A 26,755-nucleotide genomic window follows, 5' to 3' on the forward strand; every position below is an offset into this window, starting at 1 on the left:
CCGACCAAACCAAAACTTACACGGAAGAGTTTCAGGGAGCTACACTGGAAAAGAAATTAGAGGGAAAAAATACGTTTTTATTAACTCCACTGAGGATCTGTTTTGCAGAGGAGAGATCTTTTTGGTGTTGGAGGTCGCCATGAAAAGCTTGGATCTGTTCCTGCTGGCATGTTGTTTTTGCAGCCTGAGCACATTGGGAGGTAAGGCACAAGTTGACACAATATACCCATGTAACAGAGATGTAGTAGTCATGTAACACGTCTTACATGGACAATACATAAATAATAGAATGTGGAAAGCCACATAGTTAAGATAGCCATCTTGCCGTGCTTGGCAATACAGGTCTAGCCCATGTGAAAGGAATTTCAAAAAGTGTAATAAAAAAACTAACTTTGCTTTGTGCTCTCTTGTTGCTTTAGTGTTCATAAAAAAGACTAAAAGGCTTCAGCCATGTTTGTAGTTCTGTGAGGCCGTACTTGGATCCAGCAATACATTGAGCTAAATGCTAACATTGCCATGCTAACATGGTTAATGTGACATGCCAACAAGCTAATGTTTAGCAGGCAGTATTGACCAGGTTCACTGGTGTGGTAGCATGCTAATTGCTAATTAGCATTAAACAGAAATTGCAGCTGATGTGAATGTCATTAGTTTTGCAGGTAGACTGTCGGTCATAAAAAATAATTGGAAAAATTAGATTTTTTATCTAATTATGGCGCTAGATGAACAGTCTGGGAAATGTTTTTTTAATTGATTCTCTCGGGACCTTGAAGATCTGTAGCACATTTCATGACAATGGATCCAATAAATGCCATGATATTTCATTTAAAATTATAAATGTCACCCTCATGGTGGTTTTAAAGGTAAAGTCAGGGGAGCTTTAAAAATGTATTTCCTCATTCTGTCAACTAGCCTGTGATAAAAAACTAAATAACTCCAAAAACGTAACTAAATATCATCAGAGACATTACAGCCATAACTAAATATTGTCACTTGAGTGACATCTTTGTCTTCAGGCTCATTTAATAACTGACCACTGTGGTGCCTGGACAAGAACAGTGCATTCAAACCATTTAGAGAAAGATGTGGTTCATATTGAACTGTTGTCACCGTCCATTTTTAAATCGTGTTCATCACTACTTTTGCGAAATCATTGTGTATGAAAACAAACTGAAAGCACATTTTACGTGTTTTTTTAAAGCTGGAAGAATCGTGAATTCATCAACTGTCCTTTCTCAAAGTGACTACAGAAGAGTAAAGCTCTGTATTCTATTGCCATCAGTTATATTCATCGGAAGCATCCTTGACATGCCCGACACTAGCCTTCAGCATGACACGGCCTCATCTGATCTCATTGTACTTTAATCTGCCATATTTACCAAGTCATCGGAAATAGGTAGAGAGGAGAAAATGCTAAATTCTAGCCTTCTACAACCACCTCACAGCCTCGGCCATCAGCAGCCATGCTTCCCTCTGCCTAGCTAATGGGGCTGCCTCGCTTGGTGATCGTTGTCATTTATTCCTGTCAGGTCAGATCCTGGCGGGGCCACAGCTACGCCAAACGTGATGAATGCTGCATCACCAGAACTGCTGATTATAAATGTGTCTAACCTTCCAACACTGAGGAAAATGTAAGTGTTTAGGTTTTGGTTGATACACAGCTTTACAGGCCTGTTGTGAGACACTTCAATAAATGCTACTTTTATAACACAGGGATTATAGTCTAAGGGGGTTTTATTTTATGGGTTTTTATTTAGCTTTTTATAGTACATGTGTTGCAGTAGTGTTAAACGTTAAAATGTATTTTTTTACCAATGTTTCTGCAAATAGATAGTAAATGTTATCCTCCAAGGAAAATGTCTATGGCTATAATAAAAGATTCTTACATTTCTCGATTGATAAGGAAGACTGATACCAAGTAAAATAACATAAAGAAAATACATTTTCCCTGTATTTAGCTATCGATCGCTTCACCACGCCATTGCTCCTAAGTCTGCCCAACTGTCACTGAAATCTGTCCTCCAGCCGCTGCTCCACTTTCTTTCTCTCAATAATTATTTTGAATTGTGATCCTTTTGTTTTTTGAAGAGTGGGTGGTGAAGCAGAAGGTGGGACTCTTTCATCTCATAGACCCTCCTAACTTAGTCTGCCTTTCTCCTGCTGGGCGACACATCCTGATACACAACACACCGTACCTGCCTGCCTGTGTGATTTACACAGAAACTTTGGTTAAAAGTGTTTGGGTTCATTTTCTGAATTTTAAGCTGTGAAAGAGACAGGTGTTGGACATTATAAATGGAAATTGGTTTCCTAATAGTAGCCTTTTTAACTATTATTGTCTGCTAAAGGGATTATGAACAGCTACTAAGAAATGAACGATGGGTTTTTCGTAATCCATTATTAATGTAATCATATAAGCCCTCTGTCTATCCGTGATACAGGTGCGTCTGATGTGGAGAAGACTCTGATGAAGGAGCTCTTTACCGGCTACAACCTGAAAGTGCGGCCCGCCTCCAGCCCTGAAGAGAGGGTGGTAGTTCGTGTGGGTATGGTGCTCTCCTCCTTTGGTGGACTGGTGAGGCTCAAGACCCAAAACACTTACATATATATACATATATATATATATATATATATATATATATATATATATATATATATACGTGCATGCACAACGAGAATATAACGTACCAGTGGCAGATAAATCTGATATATGGTCTAAATGTTTGTGTACATGCTGATTGTGGTGTTGTATGATGGAAACTACCTACAGCTTTAATATACTGTATGTGTACAGTGTGTAGGCTCACTATACCCCAAATAAGGCTTCAAACCTGAATATTGTACAATAAGGTTACATCTGAGCCTTCAAAAATTTGACTGGTTTCATGTGACAGTTGAAACGTTACATCTCCCAGGATTCTCTCATGCTTCTCTTTTCTTATTACTTGACATTTCACTGGCATCAATTTAAATACATTTAAAAATCAAATCTGACAGATGTCTCTGCGAACGCTTTAACCACAGTGCTTGCTCCCTATACTCACATGTCACACATTGCATGATACTGTACCTGTAAATGTAGAGATAAAGTTTTACATTCAAAGCTGGGAATATATCTGAGAGCCGTCTGGTTCTGAATTCAGTGCTTGCTGCACTCAAATGGCATGTGAAATATTGCTTTTATTCACCCATGCTGGTAAATAGTGTTTTAGCTCTGTGCACCATGCACGGAGCTGCGACTGCATAACAATTGGACACATACTCAAACACACACACTAGGTCACTTTATCTGTTCCTTCATTTTTCCCTTGGCTCTCTTCTTCTCTGTCGCGAGTCCCGACATACATATCCACATAGTGTCACATTTACATAAACAGTGAGCCTGCTCCTTACATCTCTGCTCAAGGTCAGTCTCACTCAGGAGAGGAAGTCACATGAGACCTTCAAGTTCTGGAGTGGAACGATCTTGAAAACTGACCCACTTGGATGCTCCGTCCCCGTCTGCCCGGAACTAGTCAGCTTGATATATAACAGCTGAGATATTATTAACATTCCCCCTGAACACACGGCTGAGGTGAATTCAAACAGTTACAGGAAGTATCAGTAAGGGATAGGTCAGTGATGAGTTTTGTGTGAGGGTGAGAGAGTGAGATGGTTTAAGTCCCTCGATCCCCCCACCCCCCTGCTTGTTTCTGTCCCAGCTGTCTCCCTGACATTCCTCCTAGCGTTTTAAATAGCAGTCCCAGCTCAGGGAAGCTCCACCTTCTGGCTGCATAGACAATCACATGCACACAGACACACACACACATGCACACACACTCATACATGTATTTCCTGTAGTGGACATGTAACCTCCACAACTTGACTTCAGAGTCCACAGGTTAAGTTCTTGAAGATACATTCCATTTTTTTTAAGACCTAGATCTTAAGCTCCTTTCAGACATTCACCATTTTTACATTAATCTGATTGCAGTCTAGCATACCGTCTCATGTCTGATTAAGCGCCATGGTCACTTTTCAGAAAAAGTCATGACAGCAGTATAACTAGGTCCACCATAGTAACATTGCTGTCATTCCATATAACTTTAATGCCATCAGACTAACGTAAAGGCTGCTGCACTACAAGGTTAAACATGCAGAGAGAGAGAGAGAGAGAAATGTGGGTCTTGTTCCGCCTTCTGAGATCACTGTAATAGATTAAATATCTCAATCAGTTTAATACACGAGGAAACACCGTGAAAGATACAGTTTTAGCTTGTTGAGAAGATTGATCTCCTCATATCCGTGGCTGTGGATGTCGGACTTTAAAAAACAGCCAGCAGAATTCGCTCGCAAATAACGATAAACGATGGAATTGATGTAGAAATATAGCATTGGATTAGTATGAGGAGTGGCGGTTATAAGTAAGGCTTCAATGGCAACATAAGTACCTCACTGATGCAGCCTGTGAGGGAACAGAAAACACTCAGGGGTATTTGACTCTCAATATTGATCAGAGCCAAGAATTGTCACGCTGCTCTCTCTGGTGGTAAGTGCATAACCTGTCGTGTTATGGCCAACGTTGTTATAGTAAGACTCAGGATGAATCATCATTACACCGCTTGGAAGATGTCATGTTGTGAGAGGGTTGTGTGTCTATGATCATTAAGTGAAGAACCAGTAACAAATACTTATTTTACATTTTTGTTCCAGAATATGAAGAATGAAGAAATGACCACAGTTGTTATCATGAACCTGGTAAGGGTGTGTGTGTGTCTGCATTGTTTTACTGTGTGCTTCTAAAAAAAGTGGTTGTTGCTGTACTTAAACAGGAAGTTGCATTCATTAAGAATTAAAAGTGAATAACTTCTTACAATTTCCTATGAACATAAGACCTCCTTTTTCATGTATAGCTCAGTGCGCCACACAAATAACTGAGCGAGAACACTTGGAGTAGTCCTAATCATACAGAGTATCTGCAAAATGAAAAATTATGCAAATGGTGTTTTGTTATGCAAGGACAAATGCACAAGGGAATCGTCCCTGTGGAATCTAATTACAGCAATGGAAGAATGAAAAATAAACTGATAAAATGACAAATTGGTTACATATGTAAATGTTAAGTTTCCGCCTTCTGTCACTTTCTGTTTCGCTCTTGTCCCTGCCCTTTTTTATGTACTTGTAATCCCCAAATAGTTGCACGCATAAGCACAAACTCTTAACCTTTTGAATAGGAATGGACAGATCATCGGTTGTCATGGAACCCCAAGGAGAGAGACGGGATTGAGGTGATGCGTATCCCCTCTGTGAAGGTCTGGCTGCCTGACATCGTCCTCTTCAATAAGTAAGCACAAGCTCTGCACTCACATTGACATGAATTAATAAGCTCCAAAGAGTTGAGAGGAGAAACTATTTTCCAAATGTTCCAGATTTTATGTCTATGCGTAGGCAATAAGGGGGAATTAAGTGTTTACCTTCACGTACATATTGTTGATGTGCCGGTCCCCTAGCACATGCCCTTAGCCCCCCAATGACCCCCCTAGACTGCTCGCGGCTAGTTCTGCCGGAGATAATCCACCAGCTGGTGGCACTTTTTGCATCTCTAGTCTAGTCTAGAAAAATGAAAGACGTGTTCATTTGATTGTTAAGTGTTGTATATTTACAAGAACTTTTCAAAAACCAAGCTAATCCTAAATATCAAAGAAAAAAAAGTAATCCAACCAAAGAAGCCTGGGAGTTACGACAGTTCCCGTTTCTGCCAGAAAAAGCAAATTCGCTGAGCGCTGTATTTATTCCCTACACGTTAAAGGAGATGTGAGCGGGACTACAAACAAAGTTCACTCCGTCATGGATTGGAATTGGCCCGATATCTTAGAAATGCCTTGAGAGAAATCAAATGTAGCACAAACATCAACTTGGATGAACTGTTTAGAATTTGGTGGTCAAAGGTCAAGGTCACCGTGACTTCATTAAACACGTTTTTGGCAACTTGACTGGTTGGCGGAGGTATACAACCGCGAGCCGCAATTCTAGGTGCAGCACATACACTATCGAAGAAACACAGATATAAGGGGCTCCCCTGGAGCTTACCTGGTAGAGATGGAACCCTGTGTACTAAGGCTGAGTCCTTAGCAGCAGGTCTAGGTTTAAATGTTATTCGTGACCCTTTGCTGCACGTCGTCCTCTCTCTCTCTCCCCACGTTCCTGTCTATCTCCAGCTGTAATAATAAAGTCCCAATAAATAATAATAATAAAAAAAGAAAGAAATACAGACATTAAGATAAGACAATGTGCTATGCACAGTAATTAAAACAAGTACAGCCACAAAGTGCAGCAGATTGTTTGCGGTGTGATGGAGCCTGAACACTACTCAGCCAGTGAACATTAGGGTCAAGGACCCAATCCAGCCACAGTTCCTATATAATGGAAAAACTATGTCACAGCATTAAATAAGAAAATTTAGATACTTAGAACAGCAAGTGTAGTCTCTTTTTCTTACACCCCCGCACACACACACATTCCCATTAACACCGCTGTAAATATCCCCACTGCTCCATTCATCAACACTTTATAGGCAATTAAGCAGCATGGCTCCCTAAAAACTGAGCTGACGGCAGCGTGCAGCTTCTTCAGCCTGGGAGGCGCTCGCTTGGAACACATACACACAAATGCAACAGTATACCCTTCCTCTGTGTGCATGATCAATGTTGGTCATTTACGCAGCAGCAGCAGCACCTTCACAGGGACAGGGTTTTTAGGTGGGCCCAATTTAAGGACAAAAGCTTCTCCTTGTTGAATTACTGGAGCCATAAAAGCCAAACACTGCACCCCGACAGACGACTAAATCTGTGTCGAATTGACTTAATGTCTTTGTCGCGTATATCGTTATGAGCTTACGACCAAAGCTCTGTGTACATCCAACATTAGTGCTGCGCTTAGAAGAGTCCTGTGAAATGTATCGAGTTCCTGCATTTCATCCGTGCCAATTAAAATGTTTTAGTGGGGTCTTCGTGCAGCACAGGACTGCAGCCAAATGTTTGATGCACTCCATAGCGGTAGTGAGAGAATGGAAGCAGCAGTGTGGCTGCAAGAGTCAGACATATGAGATATAGTTACTACTTACTTACTTACTTTTACCAGAGCTTTACCCAATCTTTCTTTCATTCTATTTTGCTGTAGGTCATTTGTATAAACTCTAAGCTTTATTTCAAAGAGCAGAGAGACCAGAAGGTTGAGCGAGAGGGCGCGGGATGACATGAAACAAAGGCCTACGGCAGTATTCAAATCTTGGATGCTGCTATTACGTGATATGTGCTGCCGAATATGGGCTGTTAACATCTGTCTCTCTGGCCACTTCAGGAAGTTGTAATGTCTAGATTTTTAGTTTAGTGATTTTTAGGTTGTTTACTATTGTCTTTCAAATGACCAGTATGGGGGTTTCTGATCTGGCAACATGAGTGCCTTCCAAAACCATAGAAAAACTATTCATATGAGCATTTTTGGTCCTGCCTTCACTTAAAAAATGTAATAAAAATAAAAATAAAAATAAAAACTATAGTTATTGCTTGGTTAAGTTTAGGCTGTTCAGTGTACTTGGTTAAGGTTAGGCAGACATCGTGCTCAACATTTCTATCTCTGTTTGCAGCAATGATGGGGTGTTTAATGTGGCCCTGCAAGTCAGTGTCCAGGCTTATCATAACGGCAGAGTAACCTGGACTCCACCTGCACTCTACTGCAGCTCTTGTGGAGTTAAGGTGAACATCAGCAAATACACACAAACTTCAACTTAACATCTTTTAATTAATTTTCTTCTAAGCTTGCCGCCCCTCTTCTTGTCGTTTCTTTCTCTAGGTGACATATTTCCCGTTTGACTGGCAGAACTGCACCATGCAGTTCCGCTCCTACACGTACGACTCATCGGAGATCGACGTGCAGTATGCACTGGACGCAAAAGGCAACGAGATCAAGGAGATCCAACTGGATGAAGCTTATACTGGTGAGAATTTGGTGGACAACAGATGAGAGGATCGATGGACGGATGGACAAAGCAGTAAAGGCTTTTAAGAATGAAGGGAAGAGGATATAAATGAAAGGATATATTGCTTTGCATGGTACAATAACTTAATATCTGCACCACAGTCACAGGAGTATTTTTGGATTTGTTCCACTGTGTTTGCATATTTGTTGCCGTCACTTTACTGATCTAAATTCTTAAAAATGTGAATGTTCCTCCAGAGGGTGGCGAGTGGCACATCACACACAAGCCGTGCAGGAAGAACATGAACGATGATCTATATGAGGACATGACCTTCTACCTCATCATCGAGAGGAAGCCTCTGTACTACGTCTTCAACATCATCCTCCCCTGCATCCTCATCACCATCATCGCCATCTTTAACTTCTACCTGCCTCCTGACGCAGGTACACCAATGATACAGACCAGTTTACTACGATACAATCTGACTCCCTTTCCACTTTGATCTAGCTTCGGTCAGGATTATACTGCCTTATCATCAGCCTCTAAAACCGCTAATACCATTTCCTAATTGTGTTTGTGTGGTAAATTGGGCAATCACACACTTCTCCAAATGACTGTCACAAAGGGATTCCATTTCAGATTAGATATCTGTTTCCCATAGAGCACTGCCGAATCAATAACCATTAAAATGAAATAGTAGAAATCAGCTGCACAACTACTGAAAGTAATCAGCTGAGACTGTACTTCGTCCACAACACTCACATGGTTCAAACATGATTTCTGTAATAGATTATTTTACACAAAATATATTGGGTCATTAGTCTGTAGGTGTTTAACTGACTGGCATTAAGCCGGCAACAACATACAATGGATCACAATAGCTCACACAAATACTCTGGGTGAGAAAAGGAATTGTCAAGAGACCCAAAAGTCATATTTAGTGCATTTGAACATTTCCACACTCACCTATCCTAACAACATATGAACATAACATATTAGATTCTCCAAATAAATTGGTTATTATTCCTTTTCCTCAGTATAGCCACCTTATCCTGGAGTGTGAATCCAATAAGAACCTGCTGTACCCTTCACTCACACACTGCATGTGTAATGACTAATTTAAACTCATAGAGGCATATAGAAATTCTTCAGCCTATAGCTGTAGGGAACTGGTCTTTAATGACATGAGTTTACATTTCTACAATTTCACATAAATTACACTTTTCTTTTTTTTAAAGCTGATAACAATAATGTTGGCATAATTATTTTAAATGTTGCTCCATATTTAAAATATAAGTATCCATCTGAAACGGAATTTATATCATATAATAATAGTTAATTCATTCATTAATAGTAGGCCTATGTATCAAACGAAAGATCTGAAAATTTGAAAATCAGAGACCAGTAATAAATATTATTTTCTTTTTTACAACATGTTTGCTACTAATCAATCTTTTTTTATGCATCGTAGTTCCCAGATAAACCTGTCAAACTAAACAAAAGTGTGATGAAGTGAGCGAGGGAAATGCCTCTGCTTTGACATTTAGTCACTGTGGGAGCATACGCTGCACTAATGCACATCCATTTCTCATTACCTTCCAACTCTAACCAATCTGTGGTAGACACAGTTTGTAAGTGACCACTGGATACACTTGGGGGGGGGGGGGGGGGTCCTCGCTCTATTGGTCAATCAGCTTCACTTAAAACGGGAGATGAATTTCCTATCAGAGTCATTACTTGTGAATTACATGGGCCAGCTGCTACTAAAATAGCAGATCAGTCGTAACACGGACCTATAGTGAAAACAATCAGCGCAGTTGGTGGCAAACTGCATTGGCCCCGGACCACTTTCTTCTCCACATTGTTAAATCCCTTTTCTTTTCTTCCCTACCAGGAGAGAAGATGGGTCTGTCGATCAACGTGCTGCTCACCCTCACCGTGTTCCTGCTGCTGCTGGCTGATAAGATCCCTGAGACATCGCTGGGTGTCCCCATCATTGTCAACTACATCATGTTCACCATGATCCTGGTCACATTTTCTGTCATCCTCAGTGTGGTCGTCCTAAACCTGCACCACCGCTCAGCCAACACCCACGTGATGCCGATGTGGGTCCGTAAGGTAAGGTCCCTGATTTGGGTATACCCCTCTTTTCCATTACGAGACCATAAAATCTTTAAAGCATATGCTTACTATTTAATGTCAAATTTTAAAGCTTTGTTCACCAATAGATCAGATGCAAGAGATTGGCCGGAGAATCAAAGCAGCGGGGGCAGTATTGCAATCGCTTTACCGCAATCGCTTTTAGAGCTGAGCCAGAAGGCAAAGCTCTCGATCTACCAGTCGATATTCGTTCCTACCCTCATCTATGGTCATGAAGACTGGGTCATGACCAAAAGAACGAGATCGCGGGTACAAGTCGCCAAAATGTGTTTTCTCAGGCGGGTGGCTGGCGTCTCCCTTAGATACAGGGTGAGAAGCTCAGCCATCCGGGAGAGACTCTGAGTAGAGCCGCTGCTCAGTTGAGGTGGTTCAGGCATCTAGTAAGGATGCCACCTGTAGGCAATAGCAGTTTTGGTCCACGCAGACTGTTGTATTAGATCGACACAGTCCTTGCCAAATGTCATGTTATACCATTAACCTCCATCAGTGGTTGTTGCCCTCACTGTACATTATGTGGAGCTAATTACAGGCCTGAGCAGCAGCTCTATACTTTGCTCTGTATAGTTCTGTTGTGCTTTCGGGGAACACTCGGGCTTATACTCAGGTGATTTGCATGATTAAATGGAACTAATCTGCTTGGTACTGGAATGACGGGAAAGAGAAAATGAGACAAGTAAGACACATCATGCACACTTTAATGTATACTGTTTCCAGCACACACAGCACTTTATGGAATGTCTCTGATGAATTACAAAATCCATATTATCTCATTCTAAGCAAATATAAATCACCACTGACAAAATTGCATTTATCCATATACTAATGTAATAATTATTATCTGAAAGATGAGGGAAACATTGACTTTTCTTCTGTTAGTATTCTTTTATTACAGTTATTATGCTTTAATGGCCCCTCTTACAAGCAGGGCATGTGGCCCTTCCGTCTCTCAAATTAATCTTCACATTAGCCAATTAGCTTATAAAAAGGTTGGAGACAGTCCTACAGTTTGAGATGAATTTGAGTTTCCATTTTTGTTGGAAACCTGATATATGTTGAATTTGATGCAAAACATTCTTCACCTCACATCCCTTACAGATAGAAAAGCAGGAAGCCTGAGAGTTTGATATCCCCCGACACTGACGGGAAATAAACAGGTGTGAATAACAGGTGTCACATGGGGTCAGTTTAAAAGCATATGTTAAAACCATCAGCGGTTCTAACCACCAAGAATTGATTTTGTGTTGTTTTTCAGTCACAGTTACCTTTTACTGTGTTCTTTAATACTGGATTCACTTATATTTAAACATGGTGTCACATGTGGAATATTCCAGAGCAGAGCCAATGATGGGATGTACTAGAAAGTGCTTTGGCCTACCACGAGTTATTAGATGAAATGGTCTGGTCTTTACTACACTATTTGGTACTTTGTATACCGCTGCAGATTGTACCCCCTCAGTGAAGACTTTCTGGATTCTTGGCTGGAAACTGCTGTGACATCATCTTCAACGCGACATTTCCTTTCATCAGCAACCGTCTGCACCTCAAATACGAATTGTGGTCGCCAATGACTTGACTATTTGAAAATGGTTTGTGCAGGATGTCCTGTGTCACGCAAGTGATGGTTCTCTCTGACCAATCAGTGGTCAGAAGTGTTTTAACTCCACCTCCTAGTATGGGCCCAGCTCCCCTTGGAACCTTGACTAAGGGGATACCAAACAAAGTATCAGGTATCAGGTAGAGTACTATACACAACCTTTGCTGATGGACCACCAAAGAAGAACGGTTCCAAGCGAGTTGAGTAGAGCCGTAGCATACAGGGGATAAGCAGCATGAGAGCTCCCTTTGTTTGGCTGCTCTTTGTTGCTGTGGTCATGTCACTATGTGTGACTCACTGGCCCACAGAGAACAGTCTACGGGAAATATTACAGGTGTTGCAGTTTACTGGGAAATGGGAGGATGGAAATGAAAGGTCACTTGAGAGCTGCCTCACCTCACATTACATTCTCCGTTTTATCTACAGTACAGTATGATCCTCGCCACGGGGCGATAGCTGGCATCCATCTGTCAAGCCAAGAGTTATTTTGAGAGAAGAATGTCCAAGCAAAGAGCAGATAAAAGAGTTATTAACACAGGCGAACAGCATTTATGATATTGTTCAAGACTAACATTTGGTCCAATGGTTTGTTGTTTAATCATCAGGTCAAATGTCTTTGAAAGGCTGCTCCCAGTCTGACAGCAAAGGAGTACTCGGGTTTTTATTAAACATGTATCTCTATTTTAATTACACAAATGTGGGAGCTTCCCAGTACAACTATAGGTCTTTACTTAAGAGCTACACTTGAGTATCAAGAGTTTACGTTCTTACCTCAAGGACACCTCCCCCGCCAACATCATTCAGCAGCAAGTGTTCTCAAAAGGTTATCTCACTGCTAAATTCAACATTTGGACTCATTTCTCAGCCTTAATAGGCAAATACAGGGGAAGTACATTTCAGCTGCCCCATAAATCAAGAAACAGGAGGCCAAACAAATGGATTTTTATTACCATTGAAGACAATAGATTTTGGAGGTCTGAGAGAGCCAACAAGCTATTGACTGAAAGTGGAAAGTATAGTTAAATACTCTTCTGTTTCCCAATGTGGTTTGGAGTTAGAGAAATACTCATTATTGGGTCTTTTTACATTTGTGATTTCCATTTTGAAACTCAGAACAGCGGAATTCTGTATTCGCATCAAATCAAAGTTTGATTTGAACTGCCAGACAGAGAGGACGCTGGCGCTGCTTGTTCGCCGCTTCTCCTGCTAGTTCTAGTTCTAGTTTAAGTTAAGTCTGTTGTTGTTAGATGTTACCTTTAAACATCGAACTAATATCTTCTGCTGACTGCATTTCTACTTGGATTCTACTGAATTACAAACAGTGTTTGGATAACCGCTGCTACCTGTTGCTGGCACTTTCCACTGCTATCGACAGCTCCCGGACAACTAACGCTAGCTGGCTAGCTAGCAGCCTGTCGGCTTTCAACGAGCTAATCAGCTCCCTACGGTCAGCTCCCTGTTACCAGTGGGCCAAAATACGTCCACGACTGTTTCACCATCGCTACTGTGAGGTAGCCCTTCAGCTGTCCCGGTGCGATTAGCCCTTGTTGGCTAGGACCGCTGCCTCCACAGCTAGCCGTCAACTAGCTTGTCGGCTAAACTGCTGCTTGGACACGGACTTCTTCTCCCTGCTTCATCTCCTCCTGCCATGCTACGGATCACTATCTTGCCTTGCCTAACAGTTCTCCATCTCTGTCCATTGCTAACGGCTAGCCCCAGACTAAAACCTGTGGCAACCGGCATGATGTCCAAGTATTCCATCCCGCAACTGCTGAGTCTCAACAACTACACAACTTGGACTCCTACGCAGACCTCGTTACACTCACAGAGGCTCCCGTAGAAAGTTTGTTTACCACCAGCCTGGCCCGGCTGTGTTGACCATTCCTTCCATCTGGACCACTGTCGCACGTCAGCTGCGTCATCAGAGGACTGTGTGGAAATGTTACGTCACGGACAGTCATCCGTTGTGTGTATGTTATTAGAGACATTCTTATTGACAATTATCTGTATCTAATTTCAGGAATATCTCTCACATTTTTGAGTGATTAATAAAAATTCTTCAAAAACGAGATTCTTCTTCATGTGAGAGATATCATTTTTTTGATTTTCAGTTTTCTTGTGTGTCTCCAGATTTGGAAATCCACTTATGTCCGAGCTGAAGACCAAACTTCCTGATGATACATGTGATTCAGATCTTCCTGGCAGCATGCTTGCTACTCCTGTAACATCTAGGTCTGTGAACAGCAGGTTAACCTCTCTGCAGCCAACAAGTCTCCCATAAACATTGCCGGAGCAGTACTTGCACGGCTGCATGGCAAATCGACACGTGGGAAGCCGCTCTCTTGCGCCACCATGGTATACGTCAGTAACGCTTGTCAGGGATTCTACCTATCATGGGAAGGCACGGTGGACCTCGGCATCGTGTCGCCTAGATTTCCATCCGTCGGTGACGAGTCGGCAGCTTGTGAATTACATAAAGCCCGTCCCCAGATTGCCAGACCTAGCACTCACAAGAACATCCGAGCACTCAACGCAGGATGTGCCTCTGCCCGTACCGACCAAAACTCACCATGCTCCTGCTCTCCTCGGTCAGTAGTCCCTGATGATCCGCCAACACTGCCATTTGAGTGCATCCCGGAGAACAATCATTCAACACATGTCTCCACCGGCCCCTCCCCTGTATGGCGGTACCCCCGGTTGAGATTCATCTTAATGACGAGGCAACGCCCAAGTCTGTTCACACACCAGCCCCCCTGCCGTTGCACTGGCAGAAGCAGGTACACTATGACCTTCTAAGGGACGAAGTTCTCAGAGTCATCGAGAAAGTGCCATACGGTGAGCCCGTGACTTGGTGCCACTGCATGAATGTCACACGAAAGCACAACGGCAATCCTCGACGAACAGTCGATCTCTCCCCATTAAACAAATGCTGCAAAAGAGAGACCTTCGTCTCACCTTTCCACCTTGTGCGTCGGATCCCCAAAGACTCATGGAAGACAGTTACCGATGCTTGGAATGGATACCACAGTGTCCCTCTTCGCAAGTCTGATCGCCACCTGACCACCTTTATCACTCCTTTCGGCAGATGGCGCTACACCAGAGCCCCGCAAGGTTTCCTTTCTTCAGGCGATGGCTACAAACGTCGTTTCGACACTATCTTAACAGACTTCAATCGAAAGGAGAGATGCATGGACGACACTATTCACTATGACAAGGACCTGCACGAACACTGGTGGCGAACCATTCACTTCTTCGCTTGTGTAGGTCAAGCGGGCATCATGCTGAATCCCGACAAGTTCCAATTCGGACAAAGAACGGTGGACTTCGCCGGCTTCCGGATCTCTGAGTCGTCAATCGAACCGCTGCCCAAGTATCAGGATGCCATCCGCAACTTCCCCACCCCAACTTCTACCACTGACATATGCAGCTGGTTCGGGCTGGTCAATCAGGTCTCCAACTATGCCCAGCTAGGCGACACCATGGCTCCCTTTAAGCCCTTTTTGAGCCCAAGGCAAAAATTCCAATGGGCGCCTGATCTAGATGAGGCCTTTCTCTCATCCAAAGTCTTGATTGTAGAGGCTATCCGTCTGGGTGTGGAAATCTTTGACGTCTTCAAGCGGACCTGTCTCCGCCCAGATTGGTCCAAACAAGGCATCGGCTACTTCCTGTCCCAATAGCACTGCTCTTGTAACTCTAAACTACCCGACTGCTGCACCGATGGGTGGCGAATCACCTTGGCCGGCTCAAGATTCCTCTCCCCTGCTGAGTGACGGTACGCCCCAGTTGAAGGCGAATGACAACCTGCTCCGCGCAATGCTCCAACTCTGCAACACTCCAGACCCGAATTGCAACGTATCTCCAGCGGAAGTTCTATTTGGCAAGCCCCTGCGTGACGCGTTTGCTTTCATGAACCGCATCCCTAAGTTTGACAATCCATCAATCTGCCCGATCTGGCGCGAAGCTTGGTCAACAAAAGAAGATGCCTTGCGCACCAGGTTCACCCGCACTTCGGAGTCATTAAATGATCACGCTCGTCCACTCCCTCCACTCTCTCATGGCGACCGGGTCTTCATCCAAATTCAGATGGGGCAGCACCCAACCAAATGGGACAAATCAGGGGAAATAGTGGAAAAGAGGGACGATAACCAGTACTTGGTAAAGGTCAGCGGGTCCGGACGCCTAACTCTCCGTAATCGGCGCTTCCTCTGGCGATACACTCCTGCCTCGGCTGTCATCGGCCAGTCTCTTCTCGAAACCCAGCCCTCATCGAACGCTCCATCTTGCCCGCCTCCAGTCGCGATCTACACCCCACCGTCTCAGTTAACTGCTGCCAAATCCTCAGCGCCACTGCCACTGACAACGCCACTGACGAACGCCCCAGGTTCCCCACAACCATCAAGCCACCCGCCACCCATGACCTCGCCGGCACGTGAATTGTCGCCACATTGGCTTGCGACCCCGCCTAACATGTCCACGCCTTTGCCCGGACTGATACCTGCGCTTCTGGCGGCTGTCCCAGAGGCAATCTCCCCTACCATTCCACGTGTGCATCGCCTTAAGCGCAATTATGAACCCGAAACGGGAAAGTGGGTCTGATGACTTTTGCATTTTACTTAAAAAGCAAGGGGGATGTGGAAATGTTACGTCACAGACAGTTATCCATTGTATGTATATTATTACGCTCTCAGTGTTAGTAGCACGGGAAACACAGCGAGATCGCTACACACTGAGCAAAAGAGAAAACGTGGAGTGGATTTCAGTCTACTCCGGACCCTACAGAAATCTACCATTTCATCCAGAGTCAAAATATAACTTTTTAATGCACAATCCCTAACCAATCTTTCATACAAGACCACATCATGGACAAGGGAATAGACTTTATGTGCCTTACGGAAACAGCCAGAGGTTTACTCTGCCCTAAATGAAGTCTGTCCCCCTGGCTACAGCTACCTAGAAAAGGCTTAGCAATAATACACAGAAAATAACTGAAATTGTCCACCTTGCCTCTGCCTGTACTATCCTCATTTGAATGCCTTGGATTTAAATGTACCCTGACAATACTTCTCATCTACCGACCACCGAAACCCAACTCAGCTTTCATCCCAGAGATGCATAACCTTCTAACTACACTCTGCACTACTTCTGGAAATATTATAATACTTGGAGATATAAATATTCACGTTGACACCCCCTCCTGTTACTATGCAGCCGAGTTCCTACACCTTCTGGACTGCCTCAACCTCATTCAACATGTTGATGTCCCCACACACTAGGGGACACACACACACTTGACCTAGTCATCACAAACTCTGCCCCCATCCGTAATCTATCTGTTTACGATCTGGGTGTGTCGGATCACAAGGCCATCACAATGGATCTACCACTCCTGCTTCCCTACACCAAACCAAAGCATCAAATCCATTTCAGAAATCTGAAAAACATCAACCCGGACACCATGACCTCGGATCTCCAGCATCTCTCCGCTATAAATCTCACATCAGTCAATGAATCTGTTGACTTTTACAACAAATCTCTGATCAGTCTCTGCGACCTGAGAGCTGTGGAAGATAAAGACAGCGGGGCGTGTCCTCGAGCGGCGCCTCAAGTCTTCAGGACTCACTGTTCACAGACAGGCATACTGAGACCTCAGAGACACACAGTCACTTTTCTACTCCAACATCATCAACAATAGCCCTGGCAACTCCAAGCTACTTTTTTCCACAGTAAATCATCTCCTCAAACCTCAAACTCCCTTACACCAAGACACCACAGAGGAGCAATGTGACAATTTTATCGCATTTTTCAGAAAAGAAGTAGATACCATCCGCTCTCTCCTCTCAAACTCCGCTGCTCTGCCAGTCCCGACTGTCAACCCCCAGCCCGGACCTACCCAGCCTCTTTGCCGCTTCACTGACATCTCACAGCAAGAGGTTGAGGCCATCATCAAAAAGATGAAGCCCACCACCTGTGCCCTGGACCCCTTTCCCACAGCCCTGGTCAAATCTAACATTTGTGCCATAAGTCCCCTCATCACTACAGTGATAAACCACTCCCTCCAGTCTGGTCATGTTCCATCCCCTTTAAAAACTGCTGTCATCAAATCACTCCTCAAAAAACCCACCTTAGACCAGATGTCCTTGCCAACTACAGACCCATCTCCAACCTGCCATTTCTATCCAAGGTGCTGGAAAAAGTACTTGCCACTCAGATTCAGAACCATCTCAACTTCAATAACCTCTTTGAAAAATTCCAGTCTGGTTTTCGCCCTGGCCACAGTACAGAAACTGCCCTGGTTAGGGTCACCAACGATCTGCTGATGACAGCTGACGCCGGATCTCCATCTCTCCTCATCCTCCTTGATCTAACTGCAGCATTTGATACCGTTGATCATGGAATCCTCCTCAACCGTCTTCACTCCACAATCGGACTCTCTCACTCGGCCCTAAACTGGTTCACCTCATATCTCACTGGGAGGACTGAGCACCTTGGGAGTGTCAAAATCACAAACACACTCTGTCACCTGTGGTGTCCCTCAAGGATCTGTCCTGGGCCCCACCCTTTTCACCATCTACATGTCCCCCCTTGGTCGTGTCATCAACCAGCATGGAATATCGTTCCATTGCTATGCTGATGATACACAACTCTACATCAGAACTAACCCAACCCCCTCTGCACCTCTGCCATCATCCACATTAACCACCTGCCTGGAGGAGATAGAGGCGTGGATGAAGCACAATTTCCTCCAATTAAACAGCACTAAAACCTTCTAGTTGGCATCCCACATCAGGTCCAGTCCTCCTCCATAACCTGCATCACCTTCTCCGGTCAGAACATTCCACTCTCATCAACAGTCACCAATCTGGGTGTTAAAATGGATCCTCACCTGACCTCACCCCACAAACCTCCACAAGAAACCTCCGTTCTATAAAGGCTAACCTCCTCCTTCCCCCCAGGACCAAGCTCAAAACCATCTTCTGCTCTGCCGCTCCCAGACTGTGCAATGCTCTCCCTGAACATCTGAAGATACCACAGACTGTGGATGCTTTTAAAAAAGACCTAAAAACGCATCTTTTTAACAGAGCATTTTGCTAGACTTTAACCATTTTAAAGTGTTGTCTTGTTAATGTATATTTTGGTCATCATTTTTACTCTGTAGCACTTTGAGTTTTGTTCACGCAAATGAAAGGTGCGCCTATAAATACAATTTATTATTATTATTTTTACTGTGAATTGTTTAGCGAGCTTAACTCTCCTACTTGTCATGTTAACTTTCCCCCCTAGATCTTCATCCACATGCTGCCTCCTTACCTGGGCATGCTGCGGCCAAAAGTAGAGACACCCCTGTCCCTGGAGACCATCCCCCGCCGAGAGAAAAAGATGGTCGCCATCAGCAAGGTGGCTGATGAGTACTTCATCCGCAAGCCCGACTCCTCCATCTTGTTCCCCAAGCCCAACAGGTGAGACCAGACCCACCGTGGGGTCTAGGGGGGTCATAGTATTGGGACATATAGGTGTATATATTAGTGGTTGTGAATGTGATTGCACTTGGGTATACACTGCGTACAAAGTCAATAGAAAGAAGCAAGTGGGCACGATAAAAAAGCTCATTTACACAAGCTTTTACAAATATCGAGACCTATTCTTTTTCTTTCCTTTTTTTGTGGAAGAGGACTTTCAGGCATGATATCCTCTGTGACCTCATCATATGCAAGAGCACTACACATAAAAGCATTAACCTCAAGGTTTTATTTCCACTTGTATTACATAATCCATATCTGACTCCTTAACATGGGTTACATGCAGAAGTAAATTGAAGAGTAAACTGGCAAAATGTGTAAGATTGCAAAATGAAATTCGATAGTTTATATATAATTTCCTGCGTTTAGTATTCATGGAGTTTCAGGTTGCGTAGGAGTTTATCTTTGAAGGCAGCTGGCCAACATTTCCTGTTTTCCCAAAGCTTGCATTTGTCCTATGAAATCCATCTCCATACCAGGAATATTTTATCTTTCTACTTGTCTGGATTAATTCATCGAGGTGACGCACTGACATGTTTTAGGTTTAAAGCTGCCGCAAAGGTTTTGCACAAACACACTTGGACATCTTAAAAACTGTTGATTTCTTTATATGCTTACAGTAAAAACTGCACTTACTGCAAAGCTCTTCGCTCCCCACTCTCTGACCTTTAGACTGTGAGAGGTGTTTGCACCTGGACTGGGGTGCATTTAGATTAAGAGGGTATTATGCTACAAAACTAAGAGATTTTTCTTTCGATGAAGCAGCCTTTAAAAAGGCAATAGACCTCCACTGCAACCCTGACTGATGAGTGCTTCACCTTGAGCTTTTGAGCAGCATTTTGTCAAACCCTAGTCTTGTACTTTGTGCACAGGTAATGGATGACCTTGCTCAGGTGAATGTGGTAGAATGAGCAACTGTACATCCTGGGAATCAGCTACTATGTGACATCCTTAACTATTCAGCCTCCCTGCTGCTCCATTAATACCAAACATCTTCCTCACAGTCTGTCGCTCCCTCTCCATCTTTCCCCTCCTTTGAGAACTGAAATATGTCTGGAGGGAAAGACTTGAGGCGAGAGAATCGTTGCTAAAATAATAATGACCCGCACAAATCGACTCTGACACATTAGAGCGGGACGCTGCGTGTCTAGGTGAAAGACGGAAGAAGAAGGAGCGGGGGGGCTCTATTAGAGCAATTTGATGAGACAGCAGTATCTCTCTTGAGCCCATATTACACACACATTCACACACACCTTCTTAATTGGGTTTAGTGCATGTCTTGGCACCAGACGCAGTCAGTTTTAGTTGAATTAGTCTCCTGTATAGGCATTTACTTCTCGCTGATGAAGTGCTACTTTGAGTCTCGCAGGAAAAGGAAGGAGGGGTTAGGAGGCCAAATGCTCTCTCTATCTCTCTCTCCCTTTCTCTCTTGCCCTCTCTCCCTCTCTCTCTCTGATGAGGCTGCACCTCTCTTAGGTCACAGCCTCTTCACCTGCCACACTCACAGGAGCAGCAGTGATGGCAGCACTGCATTGTAAAAAACCCAAATTGCTCCACTGAATACCAAGCCACTCTATACTTTTCCCGGACAGTTAGGTTACACTCCATTTGAATGTTTTCCAGTGAATGACATAGTGCCATACTGCCCTCTGGTGGTGAGCGGCCTGGCCTGCAACTAATTATATCCGTGATTTTTCTTTTTTTTTCCTTTCTTTTTTTCATAGGTTCTAAATAATGTAAGGTGTTTAATATCTGAGGTGTTTCATAAGAAAACAGATGTTTGAAAATGGCAGCTGTTCTGCAAGGAGAATAATGTTAATTTGTTAGAGTGTTATGTGTTTGGACAAGGTCGTGGCAAGGACTACGAGTAGGTACGTTTTAGTGACTTTCTGCTAAAAATGAATTATCTCTGGTTTAATATACACATTTTACAGGTTATGCAGGTACACACTTAGGAAGCAATGCCGTATGACTGAATGTGTGTTTTGTTTTTAATATGGCCAAACATTTACATTCATTTTCTTTCCCATGTTCTTGGTTTTGACCCTCAATCCTATGCATTATAATAGTGAGGCCTAGAAACACAGGGTTTAAACAAAACCTTAGCAAACATAGACTGGAAGAGAAAACAAAGACAAACTTTAAATGTATTAACCAATTACCTTTCAATGTAAACTTTTCTGGTTTAACTTTGACCTACTGCACTTGCCGTCGTTATGCATACACACAATGAGGTCTTAATACAGACATTTTGGGGTGGAAACACTTTGGGTTTCACCTCAAAAGAAAGTTCATACCCTGTTGGACATTTTTGTTTAATATTTGACAGACACAGTATAGACAGAGACAGGAAACATGGGAAGAAAATTATTGCCCAAAACTACAAATATACTAAATAAGCCAGAATTATCCTTTAATTTCAGATGTGAAGTCCTGCAGAGAGAGTCGTGCTGTATCACTTCTTAAATTTATAGGAGTATTAGAGCTCTGTGTCTGACGCTCTACTGCAAGCATCAGATGGAAATCCATGCGTCATTGCTCAAGGACACTTTGTACGATTATGCTTCAAAGTTCAGCAGGGATAATCAGAGCAGAAAAGGTTAATGAGTAATGCTTTGAGTTTCTCAAACAGCTGTGTTAAATAGAGACTATTTAGATTTTGAAAAAAGAAATAACACATTAGTCATACTTACTAATGAAAAGTTAACTTCATAAGAAATCAAAAGCCCCTGTGCTCAGTTCATTACATTCAGGTTTTTTTCTTCTACTTCTACTGCTAGTAAATGTTCTTTGCTTTGAGTTTAATTAAGAATAAAAACAGCTTTAACCCACTGTTAGACCTGTCATGTGAAAAGTTGTGAGTGAGTTGAGAGTCACCCACAGCAACCGCTGGCACGCCATCGCAGCCGACGGTTTGTAACTGAGGGCAACAAGTAAACACCGAAACATGCACACACACACATTTGCACATAGAGGAGTTAGAAGCCGGAGCGGCCCAGTCAGCAGATGCAGAGCGGTGACTCCCACACTGGCGGGAGCCCAGGGAGCTCCTCTGACCTTCTCTTTATTCCTCTCTGTGCAGCCTGCCTCATAAACGCTTTACTATTTTACAGCATTTAATTAGTCTGGACTGACATCTGCTCGCACATCGCTACATTCTGCAGCCTGGTGTGCGTTTGTTCTGTTTAGATGTCGACACTTTATGTGCTCTCACTCCATCTCTCCTATCAAATGTTGTGCAGTGTGGATATTGACATTAATGTCCGTGTGTGTGTGTGTTGTCGTTCAGGTTTCAGCCGGAGGGTATGTGTACGGATATGAGAAAGTTCATTGACGGCCCCAGCAGCTACTTGACACTACCAGACGAGCTGAAGACGGCCATAGACGCCATCAATTATATCGCTGAGGCTCTGCAGGCGGAGAAGGACGATGAAGCTGTAAGTTTAGCTGTCTGACTCAGCTGTAATGTTCCTCCATCTCTTTACTTTCTCACACCCATTCTTCTTCGTCCAGATGAAGGAGGACTGGCAGTACGTGGCCATGGTGGTGGACCGCATGTTCCTGTGGATCTTCGTCGTCTTCACCACTGTGGGCACCTTGGCCATCTTCGCTGATGCCAGCTTCAACCACACACCCACCGACCCCTTCAAAGCTCCCTGAAGCAGCGGGACATTTGAACTATAACCATCCTGATTTAGCACCTCAACAAATATGGAAGAGGAAACCACTGTATTAAACTGGCAAATTATTATTTGGGTGTAGTACACCATCAGCCAACAATGTAGAAACTCTCATATGTACTCCAGGTAAGAAACGTGTCCAGCACATCTCACATGTTTTCCAATTTACTGTACTGTCTCTGACCGGCATCCAAAATGATTTCAAAATGTACATTTGCCTTTAGTGTAGACAGTGTCGAATGTTGAAAAACATCTTGACAATATTCCATATTGTGACAAACTATACTTTCTAGATACAACATTGTCATACTTGGCCATATAGAAGGCAAACAGCGGGATTTCAAACTTATAAGTCTTGGAACCCGTAAAGCACAAGTCATGTGCAACCAGTTCTCGACCCTTAGCTGTTCCACTGCTTCAAAGTTGACAAAACTTGACAAATCAGGTAAAATTTGGGCAAAATAAAGCATGAACAGAAAAGCATGTATCTTTATTATCTACCTACACGTAGAAGTTGGCCTGGGAATTGTCAGATTCTAATTCCAGTGAGGTTTTGTCTGCATTCAACCTCAATTTGCAAGTAAATGCAGATGAATGAACATCTTAAGGTTTCTCGGCTGAATGATCAACTGTGTTCAAGAGCGTCTCGGCCTCAGTATTGCTGCCTTAATCACATAAAAATGTGTTGCTGCCAGTAATTATTTGGACTTTTATGTCTTGACATGGATCATTTAAAATAGTTAAAACTGCATTATGTGTGCAAGGGCATTTTTGATAATTGCGACCTAGCCAATGATAGCGTACCCCATATGTGTATTGAATGAATCTAAGTTACTGGTGTGCTTTTGTTAGTGTATTAGTTACAGTAGGACTCCAGGTCTGAAGAGTGTGGAATGGATCCAGACTTGGATATTCATGTAGTGTTCACACATAAACACCAAGACAAACCAGATGCTATAATGAGCAAGCTGTATGCCTTTCATTTCCCTGTGTCAGAATGTGCTGGAGTGTGGCACATGCTTTGTGGATATTTCCGCAACCATGGTAATCCTCTTTGTATTTTCGGCACTAGCGTATGTGTGCGTTTTGCATGGAGGCTATTCCTATGTCGGCGTGCGGAGCAGCGGGCCAACTCAATTCACCAGCTGCACCAATAGCCTGTGGAATCCCCATTATATAAGAAACCTGTGCCTCCCAATATCTAGCAGACATACACACCACACATCTGTTTTTCTTTCACGTCACATAAACACTCACCTGCCCTTTTAATCTTGTGTTTCATGTTTTTTTTAATAAAGATCTGAAGGGAAGATTTCAAAGGCTCCATCTGTCAGAATGCTGCCGTGAGAGTTGCGACCCTCTCTCATCACCCGCTTGCTCTGCTATTAATAATCCTACACAAACACACACACTGGCGCTGGTTACTAGACACTGCTACATGGGCTTCCCTGATATTTCTATGTGTGTAAATACACTCATGCATATACTGCATGCAGTGTGAACTGGGGGAACGTTTGCAATCATCCCCGACAACTCTCTGTGTCAACAGCGCTGATAGAGCTTCAATATTATAGACCTGGCGACATTATCGGCACACATTTTTGAATTGCATTCATTTTCTCTCTCCTCATCTTATTATCTCACACGTTGACCTTGCACGAAAGTGTAGCATTAGGAAGATGGGATGTTCAACACACAAACACACAGTGGTTATTGCAACTGACTACTTGTGTTAACAGTGGCGGCATGCGTGAGGGAAAGACGGAGGCATTTTCTCAACCTGGGGTCTGATTTATGGCCTGTTTGTGTATTTGCACTGGAACTTGACCTTTATGTGGGAGAGAAGATATTATGACCTCAGAAAGAGGTAAGAGAAAGTGAAAGACAGAAAGTTGAGTGTTTTCTTATCTTGTGTAACAGACTTTAACTTCAACTTTACGACCCATTGAAATACAGAAATTATCTTCATAAAAAGCTACTTGATGGATCCGGGGAAGCAGCGGGATACAGAGTTCATTCCGAGGCCTTCACCTCATCGATCATAACACTTGTAGTCTTCACGTCTCAGAACTTCCCTCACCATTTCCATGGCAACAACATCCATCTCTATTTTTATATCTTATTTGACATGCTTATCTTTTCTCGCTTCAAGCTCACTCAATGTCAGCGAGGCTGAGATGCTCTTTCTCTGCTCAAACTCATGAATCCTATACGACCTCTCCATCACTATTGACAACACTTCACTGCTCCTGCCAAGAAGTTTGGTAATTCTGGACTCTGCTTCGGCAACTTCATCCTACAGGTTTTCACTCCACAACGTCCGTGGAGCCGAGTCTTTCAGCATCACTCATTTTAATTCCCGTACATATATCCGCTTTAATGGCATATTAAGTCACACCATGTCAGCTTTGCTCTGCTGAATGATGTCTTTACTACCTGAAATTTCTTTATCTTACCCTTTATTTTACTTGTCACCTTCACACTCATCACTTGAATAATGTCAGAGCTGTGTGTCTTAATATTGTTTGTAATTTTAACAATGCACATTTTACTGTTGCACTATTTAAAAGGTTTTCCAGGCTCACGTCTAGTTATCTATTAGTGCGTGTGTTGATTAAAGCCATATTACAGCTTTCAGACCATTCATTTCAATGTCCAAGGTCAGACACAATCATCGCTTTTCCTTTAACCCCCCCCCCCCCTCTCTACGCATGCATTTTGCTTTGTGTACTTTTAAGATAACCGTTCTTCCAGCTGTATAAAGGACTTGAAACTAGAAAATGTATGGTATGTTCTTCCTGTAAACCTACAACTCATTTAAGTCTCAATTCCGTTTGAATATAATTAATTTTGTGATAAAAAAACCCAAAAACAATTGAACATTAGACAACCATTGTAACCAGATACAACGCAGCACATGGGGAATGCCATTGGTCCGAGGGTGGAAACGTATGAAAAGTATGAAGGGATGAAAGAAGGAGAGGAAATGTGCTTCAACAGGAAAGAATAATAGGAGGAGGAGAGGTCGGTTACAGGACGGCAACGACAATGAAAGTGAAATGAGCAAGAGATCGCACCTATTAACCACTTCAGCTCCAAACCACCATCAATTATTCTTCGCCCACAGAGAAAGTCAACTCCCCACTGCACCCCGCCCACTTGTTCTGCCCCCAAAAATATCTCCATTGTCATAACCCGTAGCCAATTGCCATTCCTTCACCCCATCCCACCCCCGCCACTTCCTCTACCACCCACCCACCGTCCCGACAGTGCAAACCACAGATTGGCGAGCACCAACAGGTGCCTGCCCCACAGGCTTCCCAGTACAAACACATTCCGCTCTCTCGTCACTCCCAGCATGCGCACCCAATCAGGCCGTGGTTTCACCCATGGAGCCATGGCCACAAAGAGACGAAGAGACAGGAGAGAGGTGAACAGTGTGTGCTGATGAAGGTGCCAACAAGCTGCAAACCAACTGAAGGTGTGCATTTAGCGAAGACCCAGGAAAAGTGTGTCTTTTCAGGACGCTCCATATAGATTACAGCTTGAAGGCGTGGAGGGGTCAAAGTGCATATAGAGCGGAGAGTGGGGCCTTTGATTGCATATAAAAGTGTAAGATGTCATCACTGTCATGATTGGACCGATGGAGATGAGGATGATTATTCATGCGAGGATGAACGCATTTATCATCGTATGCAGCTGCCTTTGTCTCATTTTTACCGGTAAGGACATTTTATGTAATAATTGTTGCATTTGTGCGGTCAATTTTCTCAGTTTTACATGAGCTGATATTATAAAGTTTTCAAGATAATCTGAATTTGTATGCAAGACATGTAGTCTATTTTGC

The 26,755-nt window shown here is 43.2% G+C and overlaps 2 protein-coding genes across 3 annotated transcripts in view; both read left to right on the plus strand.

The window, feature by feature from the left end:
- chrnb1 (cholinergic receptor, nicotinic, beta 1 (muscle)) lies at positions 1-24,218 on the plus strand. Of its 2 annotated transcripts, XM_029454890.1 has the most exons (12): positions 1-200; positions 1,530-1,631; positions 2,442-2,575; positions 4,693-4,737; positions 5,214-5,323; positions 7,625-7,733; positions 7,831-7,975; positions 8,215-8,400; positions 9,852-10,075; positions 18,993-19,168; positions 22,518-22,665; positions 22,742-24,218. In XM_029454890.1, the coding sequence occupies exons 3-12, from the start codon at positions 2,468-2,470 to the stop codon at positions 22,886-22,888; spliced, it is 1,398 nt and encodes a 465-aa protein (XP_029310750.1). In that variant the 5' UTR covers positions 1-200; positions 1,530-1,631; positions 2,442-2,467; the 3' UTR covers positions 22,889-24,218. The 2 variants fall into 2 exon arrangements, with proteins under 2 accessions (XP_029310750.1, XP_029310749.1); XM_029454889.1 differs by lacking the exon at positions 1,530-1,631 and having other exon boundaries at positions 140-200.
- Positions 23,881-26,755, plus strand: part of chrnb1l (cholinergic receptor, nicotinic, beta 1 (muscle) like) — a 17,052-nt gene continuing 14,177 nt past the window's right edge. Inside the window, exons 1-3 of the mRNA XM_029455345.1 lie at positions 23,881-23,952; positions 26,110-26,338; positions 26,526-26,630. Of these exons, the coding sequence (XP_029311205.1) occupies positions 23,881-23,952; positions 26,110-26,338; positions 26,526-26,630 (406 nt within the window). The remainder of the gene's footprint in view (positions 23,953-26,109; positions 26,339-26,525; positions 26,631-26,755) is intronic.

Source organism: Cottoperca gobio, chromosome 18 (genome assembly GCF_900634415.1).
Source record: "Cottoperca gobio chromosome 18, fCotGob3.1, whole genome shotgun sequence".
Lineage (NCBI taxonomy): Eukaryota > Metazoa > Chordata > Actinopteri > Perciformes > Bovichtidae > Cottoperca > Cottoperca gobio.

Bases quoted from the DNA above. Each gene is read 5' to 3' on its own strand.
- chrnb1 (XM_029454889.1), top strand. From the start codon at position 140: ATGAAAAGCTTGGATCTGTTCCTGCTGGCATGTTGTTTTTGCAGCCTG. The intron at 7,734-7,830 runs GTGAACATCAGC...TTCTTTCTCTAG, and splicing joins GCAGCTCTTGTGGAGTTAAG to GTGACATATTTCCCGTTTGA. The intron at 7,976-8,214 runs GTGAGAATTTGG...ATGTTCCTCCAG, and splicing joins ACTGGATGAAGCTTATACTG to AGGGTGGCGAGTGGCACATC.